General features: G+C 31.8%; 1 protein-coding gene across 5 annotated transcripts in view; it reads left to right on the forward strand.

Moving 5' to 3' along the window:
• GRIA4 (glutamate ionotropic receptor AMPA type subunit 4) overlaps positions 1–18,260 on the forward strand; it is a 673,155-nt gene that overhangs the window by 599,983 nt on the left and 54,912 nt on the right. For 4 of the 5 annotated variants that reach the window (XM_025267033.3, XM_025267032.3, XM_025267031.3 and 1 more), the window contains 3 exons: positions 7,534–7,740; positions 13,976–14,346; positions 16,687–16,885. In XM_025267033.3, the coding sequence (XP_025122818.2) occupies positions 7,534–7,740; positions 13,976–14,346; positions 16,687–16,885 (777 nt within the window). Of the gene's footprint in view, positions 1–1,236; positions 2,432–7,533; positions 7,741–13,975; positions 14,347–16,686; positions 16,886–18,260 lie in introns of those variants that run through there. The other variant, XM_025267036.3, reaches the window with a different exon arrangement.

Below are 18,260 nucleotides of genomic sequence, written 5' to 3' on the forward strand. Positions count from 1 at the left end.
TGAAGGCTGCATCTTAGTGATGGTGGCATTGGTGTTCTGATCAACAAAAGTCTATTGAGGCTTTGAATAAGTTTGTCCTGAACTCATTTCAGTACTTTTATTTGTATTATCTTTTGTTATATTATTGTTCTTGGAAAAATGCTCAGATGTTAAAAACTGAAAATCTTTCATTGGAAATGAATCAAATGCTGAGATTTCAAAGGACAAAAGAATGAACATGAAAATGATCAACAACTAATCACATGAAACACCCAGTTTTAAACATCATATATTATTATTATGTTTTTAAACATCAATGTAATAATAGCTAATAGTGCTTAAAATTATAATTTTCAGGTAATTTATTAATTTAATAATGATTTGCATTGTCTTTATAATAGAGATATGAATGTTAAGATTTTAATGAGCATGTTTTACACAACTGTATGCTTTAAAAATAAATTTTGTTTTATATTTATATTTACTTCACAAAGGAGTTTTTGTACCGATTATTTTTCTCATTGACCTGTGAGGGGAAAATGCATTAAAATTTGTTGAAATTCTCCTAAATTAATAAAAATATGATCTTCATTCGGTCACATTATAAAATTACAAATACTCTAAATTTTAAGTCTGCTTTTTCAAACAGATTCTCATGAAATTATCTTTTAAATAGTGTATCTCATATTTTTCTCTTCTAAATTCAAACATACTCTTTAGAGTCAATGCTAGTCAAAGGAGATCAATAATCGGTAACTGTTTCTATCTAATTTTAAGTTACATATTCTCAGCTCACTGTCTCATTTGGCAGGACACATTTTTTTAATTTTTATAAAGCCCTTACTCTAAATGAAGAAAAACTATTTTCTGTAATTTAATTTTTAGCTTACGTAATTTTAACTTTATGTTTTTAGTAATGTCAAATTATTTCCAACATTTTGACATTGAGGTCAAAGCATGAAAATGCCAGAGAAAAGCTTTCACATGTTGCAATTAATTTTATCAGTGTTGCGCCACTAGCTAGCAACTTAATGTTAATCTGTCAAGCCTTAATTGGAAGTTTATAATTTTAGAATTCAAACCAACCAACAGGAGTTTTTGTGTATGAATGAAAAATATATATCTTCTAACTTAATTGTGTAATGCATGGGACTTAAATATATGTATATATATGTATATGTACATATACATATATATATATTCCTAAAAAAGACGGTAATGGAAAGTCATACTTCAGTACAGTCCTCCTCTTTTCAGCCTCTGATGAAGAATCCTATTTTAAGAAATTGATCAAGAAAGAAATGAGCTCCACGTTGTTCGACTATTCCTAACTAAAGTTCAAGTCTTGTTCTTCTGTGTAGTAAATTTAAGCTAATTGTTCATGTGGGATTCTTCTTGGATGATCAACTCTGGACTACCAGAAAAAAAACACACTTATTTTTAAGTTCTGTGACTTTCCTGAGATACTAGAACAAAGAAGAATTAATCCTCATCTTTTTCAAGAAACTAAATGTTGAAAAATAATACTTAATTCTGACGTATCAATTCCCATATCTTGAAATGAGGTCATTGTACATAAATGATGAAATTTTAACACTTCTAATGCCAAGAGTAGATTTTCTAAAAGTAAATATCTATGAATTTGCATCCTTCTTTTCTGGATACACATAGTTGCGTTCCTTAAATTTTTTTTTTTGAAATTTTGCCTGTTCTACATGAAATAAGGTGTTTTAGTGTTCATTATAGGTATAATGTAGATTCTGTTATTAAAGGGGGTGGAGATACAATTCTTCAGGCCACAATATTGAATTAGTTTTGCAAGCATGGCTATTTTTCAGAAAGCACGCTGTCAAAAAATGAGTAAAAATGATTGAAAAATCCAATTGTTTCCTATATATATAAAGACTATTCTGTACAGTTATCTTTTCTTTGACAGTGATGTCACCAATATTTTTGCAATGAAAATAGTGCAGTACTAGTATCTGTCTTTTGTATAAAAATGTAATCTCTATATAAATAATACCTATGATCTTTGCAACTTCAATAATTCAAAAACAAAAATGCTAGCATCCTTTCGCCAAAAGTGTTCCTTGTATTTGCTTTTGTTGATATTATCCCAGGACCTATGACATCTCCATCATCTCTTTCATCTTGAAAGTAATGTGCTTTTTTGTAGATGAATGAGATAGTGACACTGGTGTATTATAATCCCTCAGATTAAGTTGAAAACTTTCAACAGGAATGGAATTGGTTAGATGTTAAACTATGTGCAAGACAGATATCTAGACATAAAAAGAAGGCTGTTGTGGCACTAGAACTCATTCATTTTGATCGGAATTGTTATGACTTTGCTGTTCTACCATTTGTCTTTCCTTTGTGTATGTTGTTATTTACATGTTGATACACTGTAATAGTATATGGTATTGTTGAATAAAGTTGATTGAGAAATTTATTCATTCACAAATATTTATTAAGCGTCTGCTATTTGCTAGGCACAGTTATAAGCCTGGGATATGTTAGACAAGAAAACAGATCAAAATCCTGCACTTACAATTGAATTTAATTCTAATGAGAGAAAGTAGACAAGAAACATAATAAGTATAGTAGATACCATTTTTCAATAAAATGTGTCTTTAGCTTTCTACATTGCTGAAATCTATTTGTTTTATGTCTTCATTTTAATGACTAATTTATTCTTCCTGAATATAGTCGTACTGAATATAACTTAACTAAATCTAAATAAAAGTAAGTTTGACACTATAATCACATGAGAATCATGACTACAAAATTGAACGATCTGAAGTTTTGGATTCAGATGCTCAACATTTTTTCTCTTTAAGTCTTAGTGACTAAAAATTTTATAAAGTTTGTAAAATTTGTGAGACTGTGACCATGTTAATTTAACATTTTACATTCAAAAAAACAACCTAAGGAAGCCACATCTGTATCACATGGTTTAGCTAAATGTAGCAATCGAGGGAAAAGTGGTTTGCAGTAGACATTGGGGTGGTGGTTTCCTCTGCAATTTCACTACTTTCTTTGGCTGAACTCTCTGGAAAAGGAGAAATGCAATTAAATTTCAGTCAATCTCATTTTTCCCCAAATCTTTCACTGAAAGTAAATGAAACTTATAACTCATTACTAAACTAAGAATGCATTTCTTACCATCTCATGAACTCAACAATCCTTTTGGAAATTTTTCCACAAAATCCAAATTTATTCACTGCAGTATCATAATTACTTCATAAGCCTCAAAACAATTTTATTTATAACAGTCCTTCCAGGAATATCTTTTATTCTTTTTATGAGTTGTTTGATAGTTTATCTTTTTATGTGGAATTTTGTAAATGCACTGTACATAGATACATATGTATATACAATATACAAGTGCATATTTATACATACATATAAGTATCTATACAAATTTTTTTATTTTCTTTCTTGTACAAAATATTAATCTTCCCAATACATGCATCTGCTTCCAAAGAGTTTATAACTCAATGCTTTTAAATGTTATTTCTAATAAACTTAAAATTATGCCACTATTAAATTTAGTGATTTATTATGAATTGAATAATAACATTTTAATGTTCACTTTAAGAATTTTACCCATAGGATAAATTATCTACATTAAAATTCTTTGGATAAAAGCAAATATCCACATAGCAAATAACTTTTGATATTACTGATTTTATTATTTTACCTGTTTTCAACTAGTGGTTTCAATGATTATATTTGTGATGTTTAGAAAATCTTAAAGCTTTTCCAATAAATATATACTTTGACAGTTTTATTTTTGCTAAATATCAAGACAAATATTCCAAACAAAAGTTTCCCCAGTAGGAAAATGATACTTTATTTATTGAAAATCATCTTAATTCATTTATATAGGCATTTTCATAAGCAAACCCTAATGCCATAGCTTTAGACAGAGATTAATTTCTTTCCTGAAATAGCAGAGCAGATGTAGAACACTATGCATTATGGAAATTGTACTAATAAACTCATAATCACTAAGAAGTAATGCATTTCAAATAACTTCTAAGGAATTGTTGTCCCAGAGAACACAGCAATTGATAACAAAGATGGTAGGTTATAGTCTTCCATTTTAATTCACAGTTGAGAACCTGGGGCTCCAGAAGGTTGCTTATCAAAGATGGTCCACAAACACCCCTTAATGATTGACTATAACTCATTTTTTACTATACTGAAAAGACTTGGTATTTTCTTCAGCACAACTTTGTATTGAGTCTCCTCAAGTATGCAGTGTTTGAAGGGCTGCTTGTACATAAATTATCAGGTTTGAGACGGGACAAATGAAAAGGTTGAGAGCATGTTGAGGATTTGCTGCTAATTTGGAGTTAACATGAAAGAAAAGGGAAATGAGACAGATTCAAAGAAACTGGAAAGAGCTGAGCAGCTATTAGAGATCTTGTTCAAGAAACGGCTAGCTGTTCTCTCCTTTCGCTCTTCCATCTCCCTGAGTGTGATCATCTTATTTCTCTTAATTTGCATGCACCACTATTTGAATCTCAACAATTATTCATTCCCCTAAAAGTCAGATGTGACTTAGTGTCTGAACAGCAACAAACTTCTAATCAACATTTTCAATAAACTGAAGGCTTCTCTAGCCTTTGTTGGTTTGTTTGTTAGGAAAACAAAAATCTGATGGGTGCTGCTATCCAAAAAAGAAAGTGAAAAATATCAAAGACACTAAATAAACTTGTATTTATAGATACACGTGCCTGTTTCCAAAGAGATGATCTGGAACTCATTAATATTTACTTTCATTTTGAACCCCTGAACCAGAAGTTCTAATATAAATACCTTGCCATGATATTCTTATTTAGGAAGCATTGATAGGCCAGGAAATCTTTATATTTATTGAATACCTTATATTTATTGAGTAGCAGACACTATGAGGAAATATGGAAAGGTATCAATACATTGTTTTTTCAAAAATTTCATTCACTAAAAATACAGAAATTCATGTTTAATCTTGTCTTCTCTCTTGTTAAATCACATGAAATCTCAAATAGTTGCATATATTTTGACGGATGCTACAGTAGCTTCAAAAATGTCCAGACATTTCAAATTATGGGTTCAATTTCCACCCCTGCTAGTTCTGTGAAATTGAACAATTTTTTGAAATTCTTTAAGCTTAAATTTTCTATCTGCAAAATGGGAAATGCCTACCTCGAAATGGCAGTGTGAAAAATAAATAAAAGGATACCATTAAATAACAGTTAAATAACTTTGCGCTTGACTCAGAGCAAGCACTAAATAACTGAGGGTTTGTATTATTTTTTCCTATATATTTTATTATATATAGTGGTCTCCCAGCATTCTCACTCCTGTACCTTTATTACAAAGAATTTAATCATAATCGTAAGAGGATGAGGAACATATATAATTTATTTTTATACCCCCTAGTTCCCAGCAAGCTGCCTGGCACACAGCGGGTATTTATCAAATATTTGAGTAAACATTGAAAATTCAGCTTTTAATGAAACAAATTATTCACTATATAATGTAGAGGGAATTTTGCAAGCTAGATGATAATACTAGCTAAAGAGACTTCTGTACACAAGCTAATACACATTTGAGGGCTAAAATTCATGTGTTCAAGTATTTCAGACTCTTTAGAATTTATCAACCTTAGTAGCGAGTGTAAACCTTAGCAATACTCCTTTTGAAAACCTCTCATTTGCTATATTAACAACCATTTCAATTAGAATGTTAAGGATTGTGAAAATATGCAATTTGTGCTTGTTTATACATATTCTTCCATATTTTAATTAACTATCGCAAGAAGAAAAGAGGCAAAATGAAAGTATTGGTTCATTTTAAGTAATATTCCATAACATATTTTAGAAATTAACAATTTTGCAACAACTTACAATTTTTATAACCACATTCATATTTTACAAAATGATTTATATCTGGAGAATGTTTTCCTTAAGCTAACAAATAATTTTCTTCTATCTAAAGAGATAATTAGCTGCCTTTATTTTGTAGGTGGAGAAATTTCTTAACCAAGTCCAGTGTTAGAATATCCATCAAATTCAAGGAAGAAGTGAGAGACTTCTGGTTCTTTTGGCCATGTCTACCTAAGGCAGGATTTAAGAAAATAGAAGAGCAAATCCTGAACAATTGCCCACAATAGAGTTATTTAGGGCATCTCTATGAGAAAATCACATATTATATAATTTACACTTCTATTGCTTTTTGAAATAGTTTCTATAGTTACAAAGTATTTTAAAACAAAATCAGAATTAGTGTAGACTGCCATGTAATGCAAAGTAAATCATCTTCTAATCCAAAGTTCTAAGAGCAAGTTCAACTTTCCCAACTACAGATTTGCTGGGAGAAAAGAAAAGATACGTATTAAAATTACTATATGAATATCACAGTGCTATTTTATAAAATATAAATCATGACTTCAATAACATTGTAGTCAAAAGTGGTCATTCCTTGTCTGCAAATGATTAAGAAATCTGAAGTGTGACCTGGAGTTCTGTATGTACTGCATGTTCACTGAGCCTATCTTTCAGTTGGTGGCATTAGGTTTTATTTATAAAATCAAGTGCTTTAGTTTAACAGACTTTAAATGGTTTGGTTTAGGGATGTGTGTGTGTGTGTGTGTGTGTGTGTGTATGTACCAAAAACTGTTCAGTTATTATGAATTAACAGTAATCTTTTCATTTCATAATAATTCTTCATCCTATTTCATCTTATTGCTTCAAAAACTAAATGAGAATATTACTAAAAATATTACTTGAAGAGTTATGATTTTCACAATTGGAAAAAATTACTAGCTTCCATTGGGAACATATTTTTATAATAGAATAAAAATTCTTGGATCACAATCTTAATTAAAGCCAAGATACAGGACAATTTTAGGAAAACCAATTTAATACAAATTAGTATATAAAATGTTAAGGACTGCTAATTTGTTTCTTCTTTGCACTTGCTAAATGCCTGCTCTGACCAAGGCATCTTGCTAAATCCCAGAGAGCAAAGAAAAATAATATGGTTCTTTTCCTGAAGGAAGTCACAGTTGAATGTGGCTAAACAAGATGCAGAATACAGAGACCTATAACTTTGAATAAGTCTTTTATTGCACAAAGTTGACTCCTAAGTAGTCTTCAGGTCATGAGATACTTTGAAAATGGTAATCCCATTGCCATAGATGATAATTTATGCTTCTCTAGTCAATTATTAACATATATTTTTCCTATCACAGTCACAGTGCTAAGTATGTAATAATCACTCAAAAGAAATTTACTTTATTTTAAAGATTCTATTTTTAGTATAAATAGAATATATATTTATATATATATTATATATCTAATAATATATATAGAATATTATATAGAATATATATATGAATATTATATATTCATCTTTTATTATCAATTTCTTGCCACACAAAACCAATGTGTGTATTAATACTAAATATAATCCATTTGTTAAGTTCTAAAAGTGAAAGTTGCATAGAATTTTTGAATGTTTCATAATTTCCCCTTTACAGTTCTACTTCTCTCATTATAGGAATCCCCATATGTTATGTACAAGAAAAATCATGAAATGTTTGAAGGAAATGACAAGTATGAAGGATACTGTGTAGATTTGGCATCTGAAATTGCAAAACATATTGGTATCAAATATAAAATTGCCATTGTCCCTGATGGAAAATATGGAGCAAGGGATGCAGACACAAAAATCTGGAATGGGATGGTAGGAGAACTTGTTTACGGGGTAAGCAAATCAATCTATTAGAAAATTTACTTACATAAACCTGAAAGTTTTTTTCACTTGGGCACATATCAATTGTTAAATGTCTATTGTTGTTTTTTTTTAATTTGCAGTTACATTCAAAGAAGCATATATGATGTCAAATATTTCTCAATTTCATTAGTAATTTCCTAACAATTAGGGAAACTAATACTTGATAACTTCTAAAAGATAAAAATTCAGAATATGATATTCTATTTAAAAAAAAAAAACACTAACTTCAGTATCTATGATGATTATTCTCTTAAGCTTGATGCTGCTCTATCAGAGACATGTTTTGAGAGCTCCATTACTTATCTGTTACTTGATAATTGTAGGAGCAGATTTCCTTTAACAGCATAAAGTTGAGCCTTATTTTAGCTAATTATTTATATTTCTATTTGGTTGTATTTACAAGTAAATATCTTTTAAGTTATTAGTAAAGCAATCAGCAAACTAGCTAGCATATATTAAAGACTCACCAATAACGTGAAATCTTACAACTCTGCTGAACACAATAAATTTAAACTTACATGCAATGACATCATTTTTTCCAACATAGTAAACACAAAGCGATAATTTATTCCATAGTGGGCCTCACATGAAAGCAAAGACCCTTCACTTTGCGTTCACCAGATTTTTAGTGTACATATTCAAAGTGAAAGTGAAGTCACTTAGTCGTGTCCAACTCTTTGTGACCCCATGAACTGTAGCCTACCACACTTTGCGTCCATGGGATTTTCCAGGCAAAAGTACTGGAGTGGGTTGCCATTTCCTTCTCCAGAGGATCTTCCCAACCCAGGGATTGAACCTGGGTCTCCCGTACCGTAGGCAGACATTTTACCATCTGAGCCACCAGGGAAGTCATGCATATTCAAAGCCAAGGGCAAATTCAGTGTAGACATTCCTGCCTAAACTAGAACAAGATTGGTCTCTTCAGCTGACATTGCAGTGTTAAAATCAAGCCAGTATTTATCAATTGCCAGTGATGATATATTTCCAAAGTCCCAAAAATCAAACCTAGAACCCACAGTGAGTTCTAGTCATCAAGTAACCAACAAAAGTCATATACACTTGAAATGTATTCTGAAATTCCCTATAAGCCAATTTACATTTCACAAATTACATGTTCAAAACACATTCTCTCTGATTAATTCTCCAAGACTCCCTTTAAAAATTAAGAATTACACAAAAGTAATCCTTCTCCAGGAAAGAATAAAGGTAGAACAAGTTAGAACATTGGGCTTCCCAGGTAGCTCAAGTGATAAAGAATCTGCCCACAATGCGGGAAGCTTGGGTTTGATCCCTGGGTCAGGAAGATCCCCTGGAGAAGGGCAAGGCAACCCACTCCCATTAGAACATAACTGAAGTATCTAGAGGGGCTTACTTTTGAGCCAGAACTGCAGTTCAATACTTTTGCGTTTCTACATCCTGCTTTCAGACCATGAAAAAAATGAACATTCTCTGCACAGAACAGCTATAGCAGCAAGAGGAAATTATTTGGCATTAAAAAGCAATTTGTTAGCTTTATAGTCATTTGAAAGAACTGCTGACTAGTTAGGTGCCCTAAATGAGGAAAACAAAATTTTCAGTCTTAAAAAATCAAAATGGGGAACACATGTATACCTGTGGCGGATTCACTTTGATATTTGGCAAAACTAATACAGTTATGTAAAGTTTAAAAATAAAATAAAATTCAAAAAAAAAAAAAGGAAAAAAAAATAAAAATAAAGAAGGTTCTTCCCGTAAAAAAAAAAGTAAAAAAAAAAAAAAAAGTATTTTACCACTGGGTTCATCAACAGTTTGATACTGAGCTTTAATTCTCAAAGAAAAAGAGTTCTTAAAGCATGTGTTTGTTGGTAATGTATTAAATTTTAAGATTTTAAATGTGAACACTAACCTAGTGCCTAGGTTAATTCATTTACCTTCAGAAAACACTACTGAGTATCTCATCTCAAAAACACATTCTTGAATTGTCAGTTAATTTCAGACCAGATAACTAATCAGTTATTTTCTACAATTGTTACATATCTCTCCTCTGGAGTCCTTACCAAGTTGGTAACCCAGGATCACTCCTTTGCAAGTGTTCTTGGTGATGTCTTATTGGGAGAATATTGTTTAAATAGTGAAAACAAGTGATATGAAGGGAGTAGTATAATTACAAACAACAAAATTGTATCACTGTGTACCCATGAACTGTACATGTGTCACATGGCACAGAAAGTCACAAAGTCAGGCTGTTCTCAGAGAGAGAAGATAACATAATGGTTATTACTCTTTATTGATTCCTCAGCCAGTTTGCAAGGATTTAAATAATCTGATCTTTACCACTTGAGTTGTCCAATTTTTTCCCAAAAAGAATCTTTGTTCATGTCTCATATGCTTTCCACAGATTTGATATTTTCCATTCTGGTGTCTGCAAAGCCTTTACTTGCCTCTCAACTACTTTGTTTTTCCTTTCTTACTGCTAATGCACACATGAATTCTCAGTTTACAGGCCTTAAGTAAAACTCTGTATATATTCTTCTACTCAACAAAGCCAGCAAGATGATTAACTTTGAGTCCGTTTATTTATTTTTTTTTTTACTTTATCCTTTGCAAACCTTGTTACTGTAATTGTTAAGAATAGATTACCTGCCAGACACTTAGGTGTGATCTCAGCACACCACCAAGTGGTTACCCCAAAGTTCAAAACCTCCCTTACACTTTCAGGTTCTTTCTGCCTGTCACTACTGCACGCTGCAACAAATTCCTCATAGGATCTTCTGTGGTAAACTGCTCCAGGGCCTTTTCCTGTTCCCTACTGTACTTCTGTATGTATATTTTAACCAAAGAGATTTTTCTCAGAGCAAATTCTATGTCCTGCCAACACTAGAATTACTTGTGAAAGAGAAGTCACTCTGTCATGTCCAACTCTTTGTGACCCCATGGACTGTAGCCTACCAGGCTCCTCCATCCATGGGATTTTTCCAGGCAAGAGAACTGGAGTGGGTTGCCATTTCCTTCTCCAGGGCATCTTCCCAACCCAAGGATCGAACCCGGGTCTCCCACATTGTAGGCAGACACTTTACCTTCTGAGCCACCAGGGAAGTCATCCACAAGAATTTTTTTTTTTAATTTTGTTTTATTTTTAAACTTTACATAATTGTATTAGTTTTGCCAAATATCAAAATGAATCCACCACAGGTACACAAGAATTACTTGTGGTATGTATTAAAATGCTGGTTCATGTATACCTGTGGCAGATTCATTTTGATATTTGGCAAAACTAATACAATTATGTAAAATTTAAAAATAAAATAAAATTTAAAAAATAATAATAATAAAATAAAATGCTGGTTCATCAGCCTCACTCCAGAAGTCATTGAGAATCCAAATATTATCAAGCTCTTACAAGGGACATTTTTCTCAATTTTGGGACTCACTGAGAGCTAATGGAACAAGGCAAATGCAACACCTCCAAAGTTAGCAGAGAAAACTCAGATATATCTTCTGTTCCCCGGCCTCTTTCAGAATTTCAAGTGTGTCCTTATTGAGCATTGCTGTCAACCACTGTTATCTAATGTTTGCTTTCCATTGCACCTAGTTTTATGTGCTGGAGGCTCCTTTATTTCTATTCATGCTTCTCTACCTTTAAAGTGTTTAGTCTCATTAATGGCCACTTGTATATGTAAAAAATTTCAGAAGATACTACACAGAACAGTGTAGTATTTGAAAGGTGGTATTTCACATCAGAGAAAGGAAGCATCATCCATTTAACCCTACTGGTAAAGCAGGACAATTTTGTAATACATTATCATGTAATATGCTAGATAAATTATAGGGGGATTATAGGTACTAGAATAAAGTATATATTGAGGTTGATCATAAACTATCAGAAGGATTTTTCTAAGCATGAAACCAAAGGCTGAAAATACAAAAGTATAATTTTATATGGCTACAACAAAATTTTAAAACATGTATACTAAAATAAAATATCACAAACCAAGTAATGTGAACAAAACGATGACTAGGAAGAATATTTAAAATATATATATGGAAAATAATATTTTAACATATTTAAAACTTAAATTAATGAGCAAAAAAAATAGCTCCTATGGAAGTGGGGAAGATTGTGACAAGTAATATATAAAAGGAGTAAAATTGTCTGTTTTACAAAAATTTAAAAAATTCAAGTCGGTACAATGAGATTAACAAATTGGTGAAGATAAATGAGAATAAATGAAAAAATCCCCTTGAAATATACAGGGAATATCCAGGGTTCAAAGCTGAAGGTGCTTTCACACAGTGCTGATAACAATACAAATTTGCATGATCTTTAGGGAGAAAAATTGGGAAAATATGTAATAAGCATTAAATAACAAAGATGTATGTGAGGATTTGTCTTCAAAGTTGTTTATATCACCATTGTTATAAATTGTTTAAAACTGGGAACAATACAGATATCCCCCCCAAAATAAATTGAATGAGTAAATTTTGATACTTTAACATGATAAAATATTTGCAATCATTAAGACTTATTTTTACTATATATGTTGAAATAATGTTGAAATACCTCATCATATTCTCTTGAGAAAAGGAATTATAAAATATCATGTTCTATATTATCCAATTTTAAAATAAGAAAAATAATATTCATAAAATAATTTCTGATAGGGCATATTTAAAAAATAAGAGTAATGAAGGAAATGAAGATAACTTTTCTTAATTTTCTGTTTCTGTTTTTATATCCTATACCTACTTCATATATCACTGTATAATGAAAATTAAACAAATAATAATAATAATGGAGAAGTAATAACCTCTCAAAAATGATTCTGACTTTTGTATGATATATAGGCATTTTTGATGTGAACTAAATTTATTCCCACTTGAAAACATATGCAGTTACTTTTCAGACACTCAGTGGAAACCATGACAACAAGAGTACATTTCCCATTCTAACACTCCATTTGCCTTTGTACCAAGCTGCTGGCCATCATATCAATCCAGGGGCCTAAAGAGATATAGAGTGAATATAAAAGTGGCGTAAGAACATATATGTCTGTGTTTCAGATTCCATTTTAGTACCAAATATTTTCCTTCTAAAATAAATAATCAAAAAACTTTTCTCATTTGTAGATCATGTAACAATTTACAGTTTTTTCACCATTCTTCATTTCATTTGATTTTAGTGATGGCATGATTTAACAGAAATACAATCTCAAATTGCAGAGCTGCTATGATGTGTAAAACTAATTTGAGTCTCAGTCTAAACCATCTGTAAAACAATGATAAGCATAACATTGTTTATCTGTTTACGGTGGTTAAGTGAGAAGCCATTCAAAACAGTTAAATCCACATAGACATAAAATCTCTCAGTAACTGTTCAGTAAATGTTTTATTGTTTTATTAAGATTTGTTTAATAATCACAATGATGGAATGAGGTAAACATTAAGAAAATATCTTCATTTTGGAGATATGGAAACTGGTTCAGAAAAGTTACTCAGAATCACAACATAAAAATGGAAGCTGGTATCTTATTAATAAAATTTATAAGAATTGAATGTACCATTTCCAAAATCTTTTTTAGAAATTGAAAGCAGAAGTCAAAGTATGAATAGGAAGAAATAAATGCCAATTTCCAGATTTTTGTTTGTATTCTGAGTTGAAAAATGTTGTCAAACAACAGGTTTCTTCTATTTTACAAACACAAGCTTCATGCTAGGTTTTCTCATAACTGGAAAGGAATAAAAAAGAAAAGGCTATTTGAAATTTGCAATTCATAATTTTAAGGAATGGCCAAGTAATGACTTAGTGACAACATTCCAAATAAAATAGAAAAGACTGCAAAATATAAGCAATTCTAGCTAAGAAATTCATAAATTCAGCCATATGGGAAAACTTTCAAGTGTCCTCCTCTGTACTATGTCAGACCCTTAAAGACTAATGCAGTTATTTGAGTTTAAGCTATTTTTGCTATGCCTACTCTTTCTCTTTTTCTCTCCCTTTTATCTAATTACTAGCACAAATAAAAATATATTTGCAATTAAAGTGACATAATATCTTATGAAAAAGAATCTACTGTTCATCTTTGTCACTGGCCTTATTTATTGTAAGTATTCCCCAAACATGTAGAATAAATACTAACAGGTTAAAATCTAAGTGAATCAATCTGGTACTAAATGGCTCATGGAATCTATTAACCTACATTTTTTTCATGTGTCTTTTCTTTTATAGAAAGCAGAGATTGCTATTGCCCCTCTGACAATCACTTTGGTCCGAGAGGAGGTCATTGACTTCTCTAAGCCCTTCATGAGTTTGGGCATATCTATTATGATCAAAAAGCCTCAGAAATCTAAACCAGGAGTGTTTTCCTTCTTGGATCCTTTGGCCTATGAGATTTGGATGTGCATAGTCTTTGCCTACATCGGTGTCAGCGTGGTCTTGTTCCTGGTTAGTAGGTTTAGTCCATACGAGTGGCACACAGAAGAGCCGGAAGATGGGAAGGAAGGACCCAGCGACCAGCCTCCCAACGAGTTTGGCATCTTTAACAGCCTCTGGTTTTCCCTGGGTGCTTTTATGCAGCAAGGATGTGACATTTCACCCAGGTTAGTTTCAAAGCCCTTAAGTTCTTCACCAACTCCCTAGTAATTCTAAATATTGTGCATAACTTCTCTCTATATGTTCTTATTCTAGAGGCAGAGCATTACCTAAAACAGAGAAAGACTTTGTACCCTCCAAATTAATCTAAATATACTCATAACCAATTTTTCCAGATTAGCACAAAGTATGGATGCATCATAAAGGTTAATTTCCCACTGGAAAAGGAACATATGGAACCCATCAGAACTCTCAAAAATCGTTTAGTATTAATATATCCTATGGTGACTTGACAGGTGGAAACTAAACCTAAATTCTTAAGAAAAGAAATTTATTTTCATGTTATTTCCTTTACAAAATCAAATGTTTTGTCATTATTGTTCATTTTTCAGGATTAATTTTGAATTCAACTTAAATCCTGTGTAGCTTAATGGAAATATCTGCCATGAAATTACCTAAGACCTAAGTCAATATAGTAGGTTCCAGATATACTATTTTCTAAACAATCATAAACAAGCTAAGCAGTATACAGAATCAGAAATGTAAATACTATATATGTTTTATCTGTGGAATCACATCTCATATCAGTTAAGACATAGTTTAGTTAAGTTTGCCAAAAACGCAGCCAACCTACTGCTACAAGAAAAATACCAAATTTCTCTGAGAAAAGTAGGTGAAGGCAAGAGAAGCTAAGAATTAAATTTAGTGACATATTGGCATCACATATATGTGTATCATTTTAAGAAATCTTTCTTAAAAAGAGACATTTTAGCAACAATGCACTTTGTATTCCTTATGACCCAGTTCAGTTCAGTTGCTCAGTCGTGTCCGACTCTTTGAGACTCCATGAATTGCAGCACGCCAGGCCTCCCTGTCCATCACCAACTCATGGAGTTCACTCAAACTCATGTCCATCGAGTCGGTGATGCCATACAGCCATCTCATTCTCTGTCGTCCCCTTCTTCTCCTGCCCCCAATCCCTCCCAGCATCAGAGTCTTTTCCAATGAGTCAACTCTTCGCATGAGGTGGCCAAAGTACTGGAGTTTCAGCTTTAGCATCAGTCCTTCCAAAGAACACCCAGGACTGATCTCCTTTAGAATGGACTGGTTGGATCTTCTTGCAGTCCAAGGGACACTCAAGAGTCTTCTCCAACACTACAGTTCAAAACCATCAATTCTTCGGCGCTCAGCTTTCTTCACAGTCCAACTCTCACATCCATACATGACTACTGGAACACTATAAATGTGCATAAATTCCAGCATAGGAATTTGAATAATTTTCAATTAATGAAAAGAAATCAAAACAAATCAAGTAATAATTTTATGGTTTTAAAAATCAGGATTAAGTAAATGCTAAGTTAAAACCAATAGGTGCCACTTATATAGTAACAAGAAGGGAGCATTTTAAGCTAGAAATGCCATGAAAAATATTAAGAAAATATTTAAAAATAGTTGTCACAGGAATTTTAGGTAGTCTGATGGTCCTATTGGGTGAAATCAATTATGACTATGCTCTGAATTTTTTATTCCTTTCATCTCACTTTTCCTCTACTCACTCACACATCCTTGATAGCCAGAGAAAGGGTGAGAAAAAACATCTTTTGAGCTCTAGCATCAGTTTTCAGTGCTGTCATACTGCACATTGAAAAGTCACATTCTTTGGTCTCATGTGGGCAGTGGCAAAGAGAACACTTTTATACTAGTGTGGAAAGCACTTTAAGACATATCTCATCCTCCACTCAGATAAGAAATATTCTTATCCAACAAACAAACAAAGTGTTCTCAACTATGGTTCCTTGGAGACCAATCCTAGGTATTTTTCTGGTCAAGCCCTACCTTGGCATATGTCCCGTCTATCCTTGCATACCTCTGACTGAAGGGAAAAACAAGTTCTCTCACAAAAGCATCTAGCACCTTGTATCAAATCTAAGAGCTTACCCGTTGTTAAGATGTATTGCTATTTTATAATGGTGCTGCCAATCAAACTGTGATACTGTGTTTTATCTCATCAAACATAGGCTGCATCCTAATTTCAGAGACACTGAAGTGTAAGAGGGGAGTCAATGAATTTAAGCAAGTGTTCCTCCTCTGGATCTGACGGAAAGGCATTTGTTTCTACATTTCTGCCAAGTAAACAATTAAAAGGAAAAGTATTTTTAAAATGGCATTTATACATTCAATATAGTATGAAAGATATAAAATGATACAGAAATACTAGAATCATTCTTGAGTAGACTATTCAGAACATAAAATGACACTTGCAATTATTTTTAAACATACACAATGTTATTTCTTTTCTTTATGTTGATTATAGAAAGGAAAATGTACATTATCTTATCCATGTTTAGATCCCTCTCAGGACGAATTGTTGGAGGTGTTTGGTGGTTCTTTACACTCATCATTATATCATCTTATACTGCTAACCTCGCTGCTTTCCTGACGGTTGAGAGAATGGTCTCCCCCATAGAAAGTGCAGAAGATTTGGCCAAACAAACAGAAATTGCCTACGGAACACTGGATTCAGGGTCAACAAAAGAATTCTTCAGAGTAAGTTGAGGAGAAAACAAAAAAGGAAATGTTCATAACTTTGAAATTTAAGCAATTTTGCAAACAATTATACTATGGGCTCTAGCTATTATAGGCTTTGCAAACACAATGGTAACTGCTATATTTAAACATAGCTATGCTGTATATTTCTACTTGGATTTTAGTCATTTTAAGTTGCAAAAGCCTATTGATTTATTCACATTGCAAGAGGGACCCTCACTAAGGAAAAGTAACAGCAAAAAAGTTAAATAAAGAAACTTTATTTAATAATTCATCCCAAAGTTTCCAGATAATGCCATGATGATACTTTATCTGATAAGATTTGGATTTGTCTATGCTTTAGGACTTAGAGCATAAAAATGAAAACAGGGCATAAAAAAAAAATACAATTACCTTACTGCATTTGAGTATCAAATCCTTAATAGCATGTTATAGTACTTATATGAGGTTTATTGTTCCATAATGTATTCTGTAACAATGGATTTCAAAGCAATATATTTGCTTTCTCACTAGATAAAGAGAACAATAACTACTAAGTTCTAGCACCCTTGTAAAACATTGTGTGGTATTTCATTTGAGCTGACTTCTCTGCTTTTGCAGATAAAATTGCTCAAACTGATATAATTGCATTTCACATATGGATATGATTCCTTTGGCTTGCCATCAGGATGGCAAGTATTTTGGAGGTTTTTGGTTTTCAGCCCCTAGTGCCACTCTAAGGATGAATTTTTTGATCAGAGAATCTCTTTTACTCTTGTTTTACTTAAATCCAGAAATATAAATTTCATAATATCTGATCAGAGATAAAGGTTCATTTTGTGACTTCAGAACCAAAAAACTAAAAAGTAGTAAGGGTAACATATTCACAGATATTTAGCTAGGTAATAATTGCATCTTATATTAGTATTAAACATCAATTGCTTAGAGACTAGATATTTAACAATTTAGAGGACAAGATATATTTCACTATTTCCTAAACTATTATGTAAAATTAATGAAAGCCCTTTAAAGCAAATTCACTAATATATAGTACTTGGGAAATTATACTTTCATTTTAAATGTATACACTTATTGTTTTCTCATTCAGGTTGCAAGTTACTCCTTAAGCCAGGCTTAAGTTTCATGCACTTGAATTTTGATAAGATATTTCTCTTTTTTAAAAAAATTCAATTATAGTATTCTTATATACTATAAATGCTGATGTAACACTAAATCACTGATGTAAAACTGAATCACTGATGTAACACAGCAAATCATTCTAAAACTGTCCAACCCATCCCTGCACATTGTGTTTTTAAAAAAGAAAAAAACAGACAGTGAACATATTTGTCAACAATTTGGAACATTACAAGTAGATATAAAATTTTAAGTTAAT

The sequence above is a fragment of the Bubalus bubalis genome, chromosome 16, assembly GCF_019923935.1.
Source record: "Bubalus bubalis isolate 160015118507 breed Murrah chromosome 16, NDDB_SH_1, whole genome shotgun sequence".
Lineage (NCBI taxonomy): Eukaryota > Metazoa > Chordata > Mammalia > Artiodactyla > Bovidae > Bubalus > Bubalus bubalis.